We start from the raw sequence: 11,671 nt of genomic DNA on the forward strand, positions 1-11,671 counted from the left end.
CGGCAGGAGTTTGTATAACATGGATTTAAAACATGACAGATTCTTCTTAGCTACTGAGATATAAATATGATTGATATGCACCCAGTTAAGAGGAACAGAAAAAAAACACGCATCTCTATTTCATGGGGAGGAACCAGGCATATCAAATATCATGAAGTTATCTGAAGTGAATTATGAACGTACGTTTGTGTAAACCACGAGGTAAGTGTTGAATCTCATCTATCGTTGGACCAGGTAACAACTTTAGTACCTAGAAACACAACGATGTGATAATAAACTTATTCCTCATTCACTTCATCTGGTTAACTGAAGTTCATGAATACACTGAGATGCTTACGTCATGTGTCTGTTTCATGCTAGTGCCATACCTCTTCAATTCCTCTCCAACCAGAAGGCCTTGCTGCGTGCTGAGCCAACCGTATGCTGAGCGGAGCGTAGCCTGAGTACGTGTAGGATATATCACGTGGATTCTGAATATGGGAATATCAAGAACTACGTCATCTCACGTCATCAGGGGCTATTTGTACCAATGGTTGTACGAAGGTTGGATAGCGTTATCTACCGGTACCGGATAGTGGATTCTTCAATCGCTCTAAGATTGCCCGTGTTTGGGTACAATTTGAATTGAAGTTTCCTATTCTTGAAGTAATGTTTCTCTTCATGGTTGGCTAAAAATCTCTATCCGGTGGATAGCGCTATCAAGCCTTCGTACAACCTGTCCTTGCAAGAACATGACAACTCAACAAATAAACAAACAAGTGAGACAACCAAGGAACGAGAAAAACAAACAAACAAACAAAGCAAGAACTAATAATTCAAGCGATCAATGAAAGCAGAGGTGAAACAAACCTGTTCTTGTACATCTCGCACATCAAGATGAAATGATTTTCGAAGTGTGGGGAAATAACGAGCAGTTGTTGCTTTTAAAAGTCCTGCAGCATCCAGTGGTGTTATCGCACGGTAAAAGAGATCAGTGCCATACGTCTGAAGCATTAAGAAAATGGAAAAACTTTCTTTTCTGGATGTAAACGCGCAGTATTTGTAGGAATAGAGTATAGAGAAGTTTACGAACTAAACAACGTACCTGGATAATCTCCCTCATATAGTACTCCAATACTTTTGGTTTGAAACCATTATTCGTAAGACACTGAATACATAATATTCTGAGGACCTGTATTAAAAATGGAAAATATCAGCAGAGCAGGAAATATCGTGAATGGCCAAAAGAAGAATAATCAAAGGAGTTCCCAGTCAGACCACCATTGATTCTTCGCACTTTGATCTCTCATAAAAAACGTATTGTTTATCGGGCAATTTACTCAAAGCCTGGTTACCTGAGATTCAACGAAGTGCGAGATGATTTTGAGGTATTGAAATACGTCTTTATGAAACAAAACAAGCAGATGATGCTATTGTTGTGAGGACTACACAAGTACCGTGAACATGTTACATACTCATTTCAATATCCCAAAGTCATTTCGAAACACTGAGATGTGAATCTTGTAAACAGCGATTATGAATGACCTACCTTCACCAAAGGCTCCTTCACAGCGATCAACTTTTCAATATATGGACTCACTTTATCAGTATCAATTCCACTGATGAACTCTACAAATTTGAAGTATTTCTTATCAATTTTTTCAAAAGAGTGAAGGGAAGGATCCTTACTGCATGTAACAGGCTGTCAAGACTAGTTTATCATTATGGCAGAAACATATTCCAATTCAAAGAGTTGAATGAGTGTACTCACCATGCTGTACTTGGAGGTTTTCCCGAAATGATTCAGTATCTGTGTGGTCTTTAATCAGCTCAGCTATGCTGGTGTCTGAAAGAAAAATCTAAATTATTATAAACACACTGGAAAGTTCAAAGTTGTCTAGTCAGTTCTTAAGGACGGCGTATGCCAGTCGTTCTGGATGACAGTCGTTTATCCAGAAACACGTAGTCTCTTGCTTGATGAAGGAATCAAACTCACTGTTAACACTTACGAGTTGCTAGAGAATATTTTGCAGCTTGTATGTGAGGAAGCTTATGCACAAACTGTTTCATTTCACTGACTGTTTTGGCTCCCTTGTGTTCCTAGAAAATCCAGTGATATGTTTACATTACCATGGCAAATTCAGGTTACCGAGAGAAGCATTGGAAAGAGAGAAACAAAACTCTCTATGAAGATCAGTTTAAGGATGGATTGATCTTCTACGGTCCTGAAAATTACTCTGTTGAAAAACATATCTTTTACCTCAAATGCAGCGCTAATTTTCTTTGCTTTCCTGCTTAGAACCGGGCCAACTGCCAAGAAGTTCGAGTCTCGTATTTCATTGTAAAGTTGATCAGCAGAATTAAGCAGAATCTTCTTGGGGCCTGGCGCCTGGGCTGGTTGGGGTGGACCTGTTTTTTTGTCATCAGGAACCTGGAACTTCTCAGGAGGAAATTTCGCTGTAGCTATTGAAAAGAAAACATTTGGATTAAAAACACTATTTCTGCACAATTTTTTGTCACATGAAATAAGGGGGGGAAAATGCTATCAAATTTCATGAAATGTTCACAGCCAATTCATTTTACGCTTGAGTTTAGCTATTTTATGTGCTCAAACAATTACAACAACTGCTACTTACTATTCTGAATTCCATAGATCTCATCAATAAGTCCTTCATAAGTAAGTTGCGTACATAATGGTGTCAGAAGATCAATATTTCTGTCGATGAGCAACAGACAATCAATCTGAGATGATATTTGATATTTTGAATTGAGAACTTCCCCTCTTTTTCTCAACATCATATCAACTGTACCCTGTGAAAAATGATTGAAAATGTATATAGAAACAGTTGTATAATAGTTATGAATCAAAACAAGAGATATTTCTAAGTTATTTCCATTATCAACTCATATCCTAAAGTTTTAAGGCATTCATATATGCCTGTGAACAAGATTCACACCTTCGCCAATTCCCCTTTGCCATAAATTTTTGGTATGATCCCATACAATGCTTGAATTTTCATCAATGAATTTGTGACATGATAGAGCACACTTGCATCTTTTTCTAAATAGCATTCCTAAAGTACAAGGATCAAAGCTGATTTGAAATGCAATTGGATGTGGTTGCAATATGAGTGGTAAAAATTGTGCTATAAATCCAATATGTTGAATTCAAGCAGTTGAGGATTGTTATACCTTGAAAGCACTTTCCATTTCTAAACTGAGCAAATCATTTTCAAATGGTATCAGATCCAAGTGATATTCCTTCATTGCAATGAAACCCACACCACTTTGCTAAGTTAAATAAGAAACAAATACAATTGGTACACAAGTTTTCCGACATTTACAAGTCCATCCAAAAGGGAAAACTTTCGGCATTTGAAATTTTGGCTACCCTACCAAAAGTGAAGAATTCTTTTACCGTGAGATAGTTTTCACAAAGTAATGTTTTTCTGGGCACAAACAGGACAGTATAATCTTTCTTGCTTGTTTGACCCTTTTCTTCGCTAAAGATATTTTAAAATGGAAATGGATAAGTAGAAAGGTAATCTAGTTTCATCTGTATTGACTGAACACCTGGATTGTATGTTTCTCAACACAAAATAAATGACTTACGCTAAAACATTGTCTACAATTATTTCCATGTGCGAGACTTTTGCTCGAGTAATAAACACAATATGTTGGACGGAATTCTTCGGAAGACGGCCAGGCGCAAGTGCAAACATTGCATCGACTTCATGTTCCTATAATATTCAGGAGAATGCTACAAGATGAAAGTTTAAATAAGGAAGGGTTGATCCATATATTTCCAACACAGATTACATTGAAAAATGGATGCAGGCATAACTTACCTTCAACAGAGAGTACTCGGCAATCAAACCAAAAGGCCCTGTTAATTCATCATCCCACACCAAAGCCTGTATCGACAAAGTACAATGATTGATTTAAATATAGTGATAATGCATGTGACTTAGGTGTAGGAATTGTTTATCTGATGGTGCTACTGTGAAGTTGGCACTTGACTAAGTTGACTTAGCAACCTGTCAAACTGAAAAATTAGTCTGACCACGGTAGGAATAAAACCAGCAATCTTTGATTTGCTAGTAAATTGCTTTTCCAACTGAGCTGCTACGTCAAGACGGTTCCGACTGGTAACTCAAAGTAGAACCATCACAATATGAATTAGACAACGCATATTCATTATCAATTTATCATATTTGCACAATAAAAGTGGCTGAGATCCTATGAAAAAAATTCCCAAATCCTACAAGTGCGGTAACATTCATACACCTCACCTTGCTTCCTTCGCATTCATCAAGACAACTGAGCAATTCTCGACGAGCAGCCTCGCGTAATAAACCAATGTTCACTCGTCCTCCAGTCAAATGTGCGGCCATTTTCTCTTCCTCCTCCACCCGCTTCGCCAGCCGCTAAAATCGTCGAAGTGAATGATAATTATGGCGGAAGAAGAGAAGGTGGAATTTCAACGAATAGTTTCCTATTTGTTTACGTAGCGAGCCTGACGATTTTGTCCCGCTATGTAAATTTCATGTTATTATCATTATTCATTTCTTTAGGAATTTATTGTTTTCACAGTCAGTGAACACCAAAATATTAGCATAGCGGAACAAATCGTCAGGCTGGCAAATCGTAAGTTGATGTTTTTGCAGGAGGACCGCGAGGCCTAACTCTAGTACTGAATGAGAGATCTTATTGCCAGAGATTTCTATGGCGTTCCGTTCGTTTTTAAAATTCTTTTACGACAGTGTTCTGGGAATCGAACCCAGAAGCCACATACGCGTTTTTTTTTTCACTATCAAAGAACACGTTTTGGTTTGGCCCCAGGCATGGACACTGTTTTTTAAAGCCAAACGAAAAGGAGGGAAACCGGAGTGCCCGGTGAAAAACCCTCCAAAGGTAACCTGAATTTCAGGTTACCTGACCGGCGGTCCGAATTTGGTATTTTGATTTAGAAATCGTCCGCAATCACAGACCAGTTTTTATCTATAGTTCACCGTTTCATGCAGTTTCTATTCATCCGAATGGAGTCCCAGGAGTTGCTACTCAATTCTTGAGCTTCGTCAATTCGATCCTGCTGGTGGTCTAACCCGCGCAGCGCGCTTATCGCCATGCTCTTAGAAATTCAAATGCGCTTTGTCCGACAATGGCAACAAAAATTATTTCCGAATTATTCAAATATGTTCATTTTTTGATAAAGAAATGCTTCGTATTCACGACTTGCATGCTTTTTCATTTCAAACCGATGTAGACAACAACACTCTTCCGCGACCCCTTCTTAAGACATGCACCTCATGCACTGTTTTTATCTTTTTTTATACGTTCTAGATTACGGTTGACCCAACATGCAACTTACTCAACATGCAACTCACTCAATATGGCAAATATCAAATGTTCCTTACCTTTCGCACCTTTGGTAAACAGTGTACCGAATTTCACTTGCTTCTTTGCTTCATTGCTCCATTCCAAACAGTTGCGTTCTTCTTCAACAACATCTCGACGGTGGGACGTGCAAGAAATTAAACAACATAGTAAGTGTGTCAAAATACAAAAGGTTTTCTTTAAAGGGTTGGCTTTTCAGGCAGAGGGTGTATACAATACAATATTAACCTACAAGTTCAACAACCACTATATCCCCCAGATAACCCCTGCATTATACAAGCCCCAAATTATCATGCAATGTAATATATCATGTAATATAAGAAGTATATTTTCCTTCTTATTCAAACTTCGTCAAGTTAGTCAAAATAATTTGATTACGTTTCTTTCCTTAATGTTTGAGATTAACTGGATTACCAGATCTTAAACTACAATACGAAAAATAATAGAAATAATACAAGGGAAAGAATACAAACAAGGGAAGCAGAAGAGTGATTGTGTCAAACATCCAATAGTAATTTTTTCTTCATTTCAAACTTAAATAATTTGAATTTAAATGTTCAAAGACGAAAGTGTAATTTTTGTTGCCACTGACAGACGGTCCTTCGAACGGTCGCATTATAACAGGCTGGACAGAGAACTTATATAATCATATAAGTACTCGCGATTACATTCGTATTAATCTAAAATTAGGCCAATACGAATTCGTTTTTTTTTCGCTGCGTGCGCGTCGACCAAGCTAATTGCATGGTCTTACTTTATTTCAACATTTTAAAGCCATCATGCATCTTTCGCAGTCGCTGTGGTGGTCTTGAAATCACTGCTGAAATACTTTTCAATCTAACCATGCTAGTTTTTTTGTATAACACCACCTTAAGTCGTTAAAATTCACATGCAAGTGACAAAACTAGGAATGTTTTATTGAGAAAGCTCGAAAACGCCCTCAAAAGAGCTGTGAGAAATTTTCTGTGATCATGCACTGTCGAAAAGGGTGAAATGTCACTTGATGTGTGAATATACTAGGTTAGACCACCAGCAAGAATCAATCCATGCACAAATCATGCACTAACATTAATCATGCATTACTCTAATTAGTATACCTATAGTATATACCTCAACCAGCTTCTGCTTGTACACCCGTCTCGTGACTCTCGTCGTCCATCATCTGATCCTGCGACGATAAGTTCATCATCTGATCCTGCGACGATCCTTCATCATCTGATCCTGCGACGATCCTTCATCATCTGATCCTGCGACGATCCTTCATCATCTGATCCTGCGACGATCCTTCATCATCTGATCCTGCGACGATCTTTCATCATCTGATCCTGCGACGATCCTTCATCATCTGATCCTGCGACGATCTTCATCGTCTGATCTCAGATTTCTTAACGTATATAAAAAAATTATCTAATTAATTTCCAATAAATAAATGGCATAAAGAATTCAGGATTAATGATCACTCAAAACCCGATTGTAGACCTTCGACATCTGATCCTGCGACGATCCTTCATCTAATTCTGCGACGATCCTCCATCATCTGATCCTGTGACGATCCTCCATCATCTGATCTCTTAACGTATATAAAAAAATTATCTCATTAATTTCCAAGAAACAAATAGAACTCCTAGTGTAAATAATTCAGGATAAAATGATAAAAAAAAATTGATAAAAACACGATTGTATACCTTCAACATCTCCAACGCCACTCGTCCAAGGCCTTCGCATTGCGCACGCGAATACAAAATATCATGCACGTTTTGAAGGAAATATTCATCGTTTTGTTAATAGTCTCGAGAAAAAGAAAATACTTCTAGAAATACAATTTCTCATGCATTTTTACGTTTTAGGCGCTCTGTGAGCGATATATTTTTGTTCCGGACTATTGTCGTTCAAGATGGAGAAAATACAAGTGATGGGGCCCCAAATCACTCGTATTTACTCCGCATGCGCTTGACACGACCAAAAAAAGCCAAATCTCATGCATATTTTTCTCATGCATATTTTGTCGAAATCAAGTTTTGTATTTGCGTGCTTAAATGTCCCAAGGCAGACCGATATCTCTCCACTCCGACGTTTCTTTCATTCTAAAAAATAAAAAACTTCGGTAAAACAGAACATATCACGGGCATATGAAGGCATGTTAAAGTGATTTGCTTTCAGAGTATTTTTTTTGTTCTGTTGTAACTGGTAAAACTAATTGACCAGCAATCCATGACTGAGATACTTTGGAAGTAGAAAACTACAATAGGCAGGCTGAAATAACTCAGGTCTCAGCACATCAGCGTCAAGTCTAGCACAAAGTTCAATACATGATGACAGGTCTTTCCCTGCAGAAACGGAGTTAACGGACAATATTCACGATACGACAATCGTGTCCGGAAAACTCCTCCGAAGAAAGTTTTAGTTTCAAACTGTCCGAGAAAGTTTTAGTCATTTTTTGGGGAAACCGATTGGGATAAAGTCCCAAAAAGTTCGATTAAACTATTATTCCAATTTCGCCAACCGTGTACAAACGTGTTATTTCAAGTCGCAAATGTCACAAATATTAGTAGAACAATACCTATTATTCGCTGCGAGCAAGCCTTTACGTTTCTCTTTCCCCATCTTTCGGCGCCGTAGTTCGTTCTGAAATCAAATAAGCAAGGAAAATCAGCTTAACTAGTTGAAGTCAAGTTAACCGCTCACTTGCATTTGACATTTTCAATCGAAATATACAAGATATGGAAGTAAAAATCGGCGAAAATATACGCCTTCAGTTGCTAATGACTTCTGGCTATTCAAACCAGCACAGCGATGAATTAATTCAGTTTTCAAAGCCAAAGATCAAGCCAACAGATTCTTATAACCAACCATGACCATGTACCTGAGCAAGATTCTTCCAACTCTTTCCTAAACTTTTTCGAGTGATCCTTCTTCTTCGAGACTACAAGTTTGAGTCTCTTCTCGACTTCAACCACCTTTTATTACCTGAAAAAATCATTCCAACGGATTGTCCGTTGCAAATTGTGCGTTTCTAATTGCTGAACGCATTAACAACAATAGATACTGTGATTAACTATTGTTTTTAGTTCAGTTTACTCGTGTAATAAACGGTAATTTCCTGGCAGATTTGCCCGGAATGATTAGCCAAACAAAGTTTTGCAGTCTTAGGGCAATATGTTTTGCATATTTGTATTGTGGTCCAAAAAGCGATCCATTGGTCTCTGATTGATACTCAAGGGGCGAGTTTTGGTTAGTATAAAACGCTAAACCTCCTCAGATTTTCGACATTGGCTTGTGACTCCTCAGAAAACATCGTAAAAACAAAGTCTTGTCTTAGTGAAAACGAGGAGTAAGATGGCATTTTTTCATTCTTCGGATCGTGGTTGGTCAGTGGTAACTACCATGAGCAAAAGAGAACCAGTGCCGTCAATCGGACGTCAGCAAAGGCAAAAAATTAGTATTGATGCTTCCACTTCTTCAAAATTTCATGATTTGCAAATACTGCGAAGCATCAAGGGATAGCGTCACATAAACAAACTTACAAATTAAGGGTGGCAAATTATCTCAATTCTCAAATACATTTTTTACACGAAATCACGACAGTTTTTCGTAGCAATGCCTCAAGGAAGTGTCAAGAGGAAATCAAGTGCTATGGTGAAGAAGGCTAAAACCCAGAAGAAATCTTTAGGGGTGAAGAAAGGAGGTATTTACCGTTTTTGCTGTTTGTTTCATCAAGTTATTGGCGGGAAAATAAGCGTTCGAAAATATTTAGAATTCCAAGTGTTGCAATTAGTCACTTATAAGTAGTGTTGCAATTGATACTACCATATCTGAGTTGACGTCGTTTTTTGGTTTTATTTCATCAAATTTGAGTAAATGATTGACCAATATTGTTAAATCATTTATAAGGAAGAGCAATCAAGCCAAAAAAGGGGACAACAAGTTCTGCTGTGATCGTGAAGAAGGTGAGGTCGTGAGGAAACGAAATATCCAGTTGAATTGGAAAAGAAATCCGAAATAAATTTTTTAGAGGGTCTTTCTAGAGGACTAAGCTCAGATTCTTTTCAAATTTATTACCCAATAAATGAGGTGGTTATTTTTTAATATCGTAGCTAGAGATTTGACAGGCGGAAAACGAATTCTTATGATAAATATGTGAGCCCAAGACATAACATTTTCATGGCATTCTTAAATGGTATATGTTGAGCTCTTATATTTGGTTATGTTTTGTTACTCTGAATAGAAAATTGAAGTTCAAATTAAGCAAACCATAGAAACTTCAACAGTACAAAAAGCACAGAAGAGTGAACACAAACCACTTGCCTTGATAAGAGCCCCAGCTCTGACAACTGGAAAGAAAAATACCAAGGGAAAGAAAGGAAAAGGGAAATAGTAGATTGGAGAAACTCAGTACACTTGCATATACAACTGTATATTTGTTTTATTCAAGAACTCTATATTATAAGATGATATATATTCTAAAACATATTTTACTAAACATTTTTATCATCTAGCTTCACTATAAACTAGTTTAAGCAATTATAGGTAGTTTAATAAAAGTGGAGCTGTGACTAAGCCCCAAAACAGGAACATTGCCACATCAAATTTTATTCCGTTGTTTGCAATTTTGATATCAGGAAACCTCACCAGTAAATCCAATATAACCCCATTTGTCCACCCAAATCCCACCTGCGGCTTGTATTCACCCCCACGTCCTGTGTTTCCTTGGGATGTCACATTATATTTCTCAAACATATATTTGGTACGTTCGTATCCCTTCCAGTTTCCTAGAACCCAAGACTGTGCCAATTTCTTCGCCTCATTTTGAAGTACCATTGAACTGCAGTTTGCCAGGCCAATGATCAACATATGTTGCAGAGGTGGCCAAGCATTGGGGTAATCCCATTGCTGTCCTGACAGATTCAATGATGTCGGAAACCCACCTGGAAAATCCAATACCTTTGCACGTTTCATACTTTGAAATACAAGCTCCTGACGAGTGGCATTTTCTTGGGCAAGACCAGCCCAGAGTGGAACAACGACAGATGCATAAAATGCTTTAGTATTGCTCTTCACTGTGACATCATAGTCAGCCCATGCCCCAGCAGCCTCATTCCAAAGGAGAGCCTCAATTGCACTCCATCTCCGATTGGCCAATTGCTGGTATTTTTTGCTCTTTGATTGGTCTCCAGTCAAACCAGAAAACTTTGAGAGAGTCACAGCATTTTTGTATAATATTGAATTAAGATCAACTGGAATTATTTTCATGGTATGAATAGATTCAAATTTTCCAACCTCATCATCTGATTGGTTAAACCAACGACTAGAGAAGTCCCATCCACTCTCAGCAGCAGATGCAACAGCCTGGTAGAACCTCCATTTCATGTGCTGTTTGGTTAATTTCTCTCCAACTTCATAGTCATTCCAGTACGACTCTGGTCTAGGCGTGGTCATGTTAGCATTGTATATTGCAAAACTGTGCTGCACCCCTGATACATTCAATGAAACAGTACGATGCTTTTCCCAGAACTCATACTCCTTTTCAAGAATTTTCAAATTCTTGCGCACAAAATCAAGATCTTTGGTATAGCTGTAGTAGAGATCCACCATCTGGATGAGGAACGGTGGCTGACTCCTGTTCAAGTAGTAAATTCTACCACCATTTGGTACGAAACCAAAGCGACGCACCAGATCGAGGTAATTCATTATCATTCCTTTAGCAGTTCCGTGCATTCCGCACGTCAGTATTCCATGTAATATCCAGTACGAGTCCCAATAGTAATATTCACGAAATCTTCCACCGGGAACTATGAAGGGGTTTGGGACGATTATCAGAGAGGATCGCTCACTTTGTACACGTGCCTCGTGCGTGATATTTCTGCCGAGTTTCTTCCAAAGTGCATTCAAAGCGAACGCAAATTTGCACAATTTCTCGTCACGGATCTTTTTCAAACGTTTAGGCTTTTCTACCAAATCTTCAGGGTCAAACGGGTCGAGATCTTCTCCGGCTGGGCTGAAGTTATCTGCCACAAATTTCCGGATTTTTTCCTTGGATGGTTTGAGTCCCAAAGCAGTGAAATTTCTTGTAATGTCCGTGATGTCATGCTTCATTCTCATATCGACGAAGGTCTTTGCGTCAGCAAATATTTTTGCCATTTGAACCTCGTGAAGAATCTTTCCTTGACAGAAAACTTGGTTATCACAAGCGTAAATATCGGCTGAAATTGCCAGATGAAGAAGGGCGCAAATGAACGCACTAAATGCTAATAAATTACGGCCGTTCATGTCTGTAACATAAGCTTGATGGTCTTCG

General features: G+C 38.2%; 2 protein-coding genes across 2 annotated transcripts; both read right to left on the bottom strand.

The window, feature by feature from the left end:
• Positions 1 to 157: 157 nt before the first annotated feature.
• On the bottom strand, positions 158 to 4,406 carry LOC114538221 (vacuolar protein sorting-associated protein 33A-like). The gene is made up of 15 exons (XM_028559369.1): positions 4,272 to 4,406; positions 3,828 to 3,893; positions 3,592 to 3,719; positions 3,398 to 3,482; positions 3,172 to 3,270; positions 2,937 to 3,053; positions 2,616 to 2,790; positions 2,240 to 2,442; positions 1,989 to 2,079; positions 1,751 to 1,825; positions 1,529 to 1,608; positions 1,085 to 1,171; positions 850 to 984; positions 369 to 470; positions 158 to 250 (listed from the first exon to the last, which is right to left on the bottom strand). The coding sequence occupies exons 1-15, from the start codon at positions 4,371 to 4,373 to the stop codon at positions 158 to 160; spliced, it is 1,638 nt and encodes a 545-aa protein (XP_028415170.1). The 5' UTR covers positions 4,374 to 4,406.
• Positions 4,407 to 9,877: 5,471 nt separating this feature from the next.
• LOC114538237 (trehalase-like) lies at positions 9,878 to 11,643 on the bottom strand. The gene has a single exon (XM_028559387.1). The coding sequence runs from the start codon at positions 11,641 to 11,643 to the stop codon at positions 9,898 to 9,900; it is 1,746 nt and encodes a 581-aa protein (XP_028415188.1). The 3' UTR covers positions 9,878 to 9,897.
• Positions 11,644 to 11,671: the final 28 nt, after the last annotated feature.

The sequence above is a fragment of the Dendronephthya gigantea genome, unplaced genomic scaffold (assembly GCF_004324835.1).
Source record: "Dendronephthya gigantea isolate DGI-Jeju-01 unplaced genomic scaffold, DenGig_1.0 000178F, whole genome shotgun sequence".
Lineage (NCBI taxonomy): Eukaryota > Metazoa > Cnidaria > Anthozoa > Malacalcyonacea > Nephtheidae > Dendronephthya > Dendronephthya gigantea.

What these genes read in the sequence shown, in the direction of transcription:
- LOC114538221 (XM_028559369.1), bottom strand. Translation starts at nt 4,373, where the DNA reads ATGGCCGCACATTTGACTGGAGGACGAGTGAACATTGGTTTATTACGC. An exon ending in AAATTAGCGCTGCATTTGAG is followed by an intron (nt 2,080 to 2,239) that starts GTAAAAGATATG and finishes TGGATTTTCTAG; the next exon opens with GAACACAAGGGAGCCAAAAC. An exon ending in TGCGAGATGTACAAGAACAG is followed by an intron (nt 471 to 849) that starts GTTTGTTTCACC and finishes TCCCATATTCAG; the next exon opens with AATCCACGTGATATATCCTA.
- LOC114538237 (XM_028559387.1), bottom strand. Translation starts at nt 11,643, where the DNA reads ATGAACGGCCGTAATTTATTAGCATTTAGTGCGTTCATTTGCGCCCTT.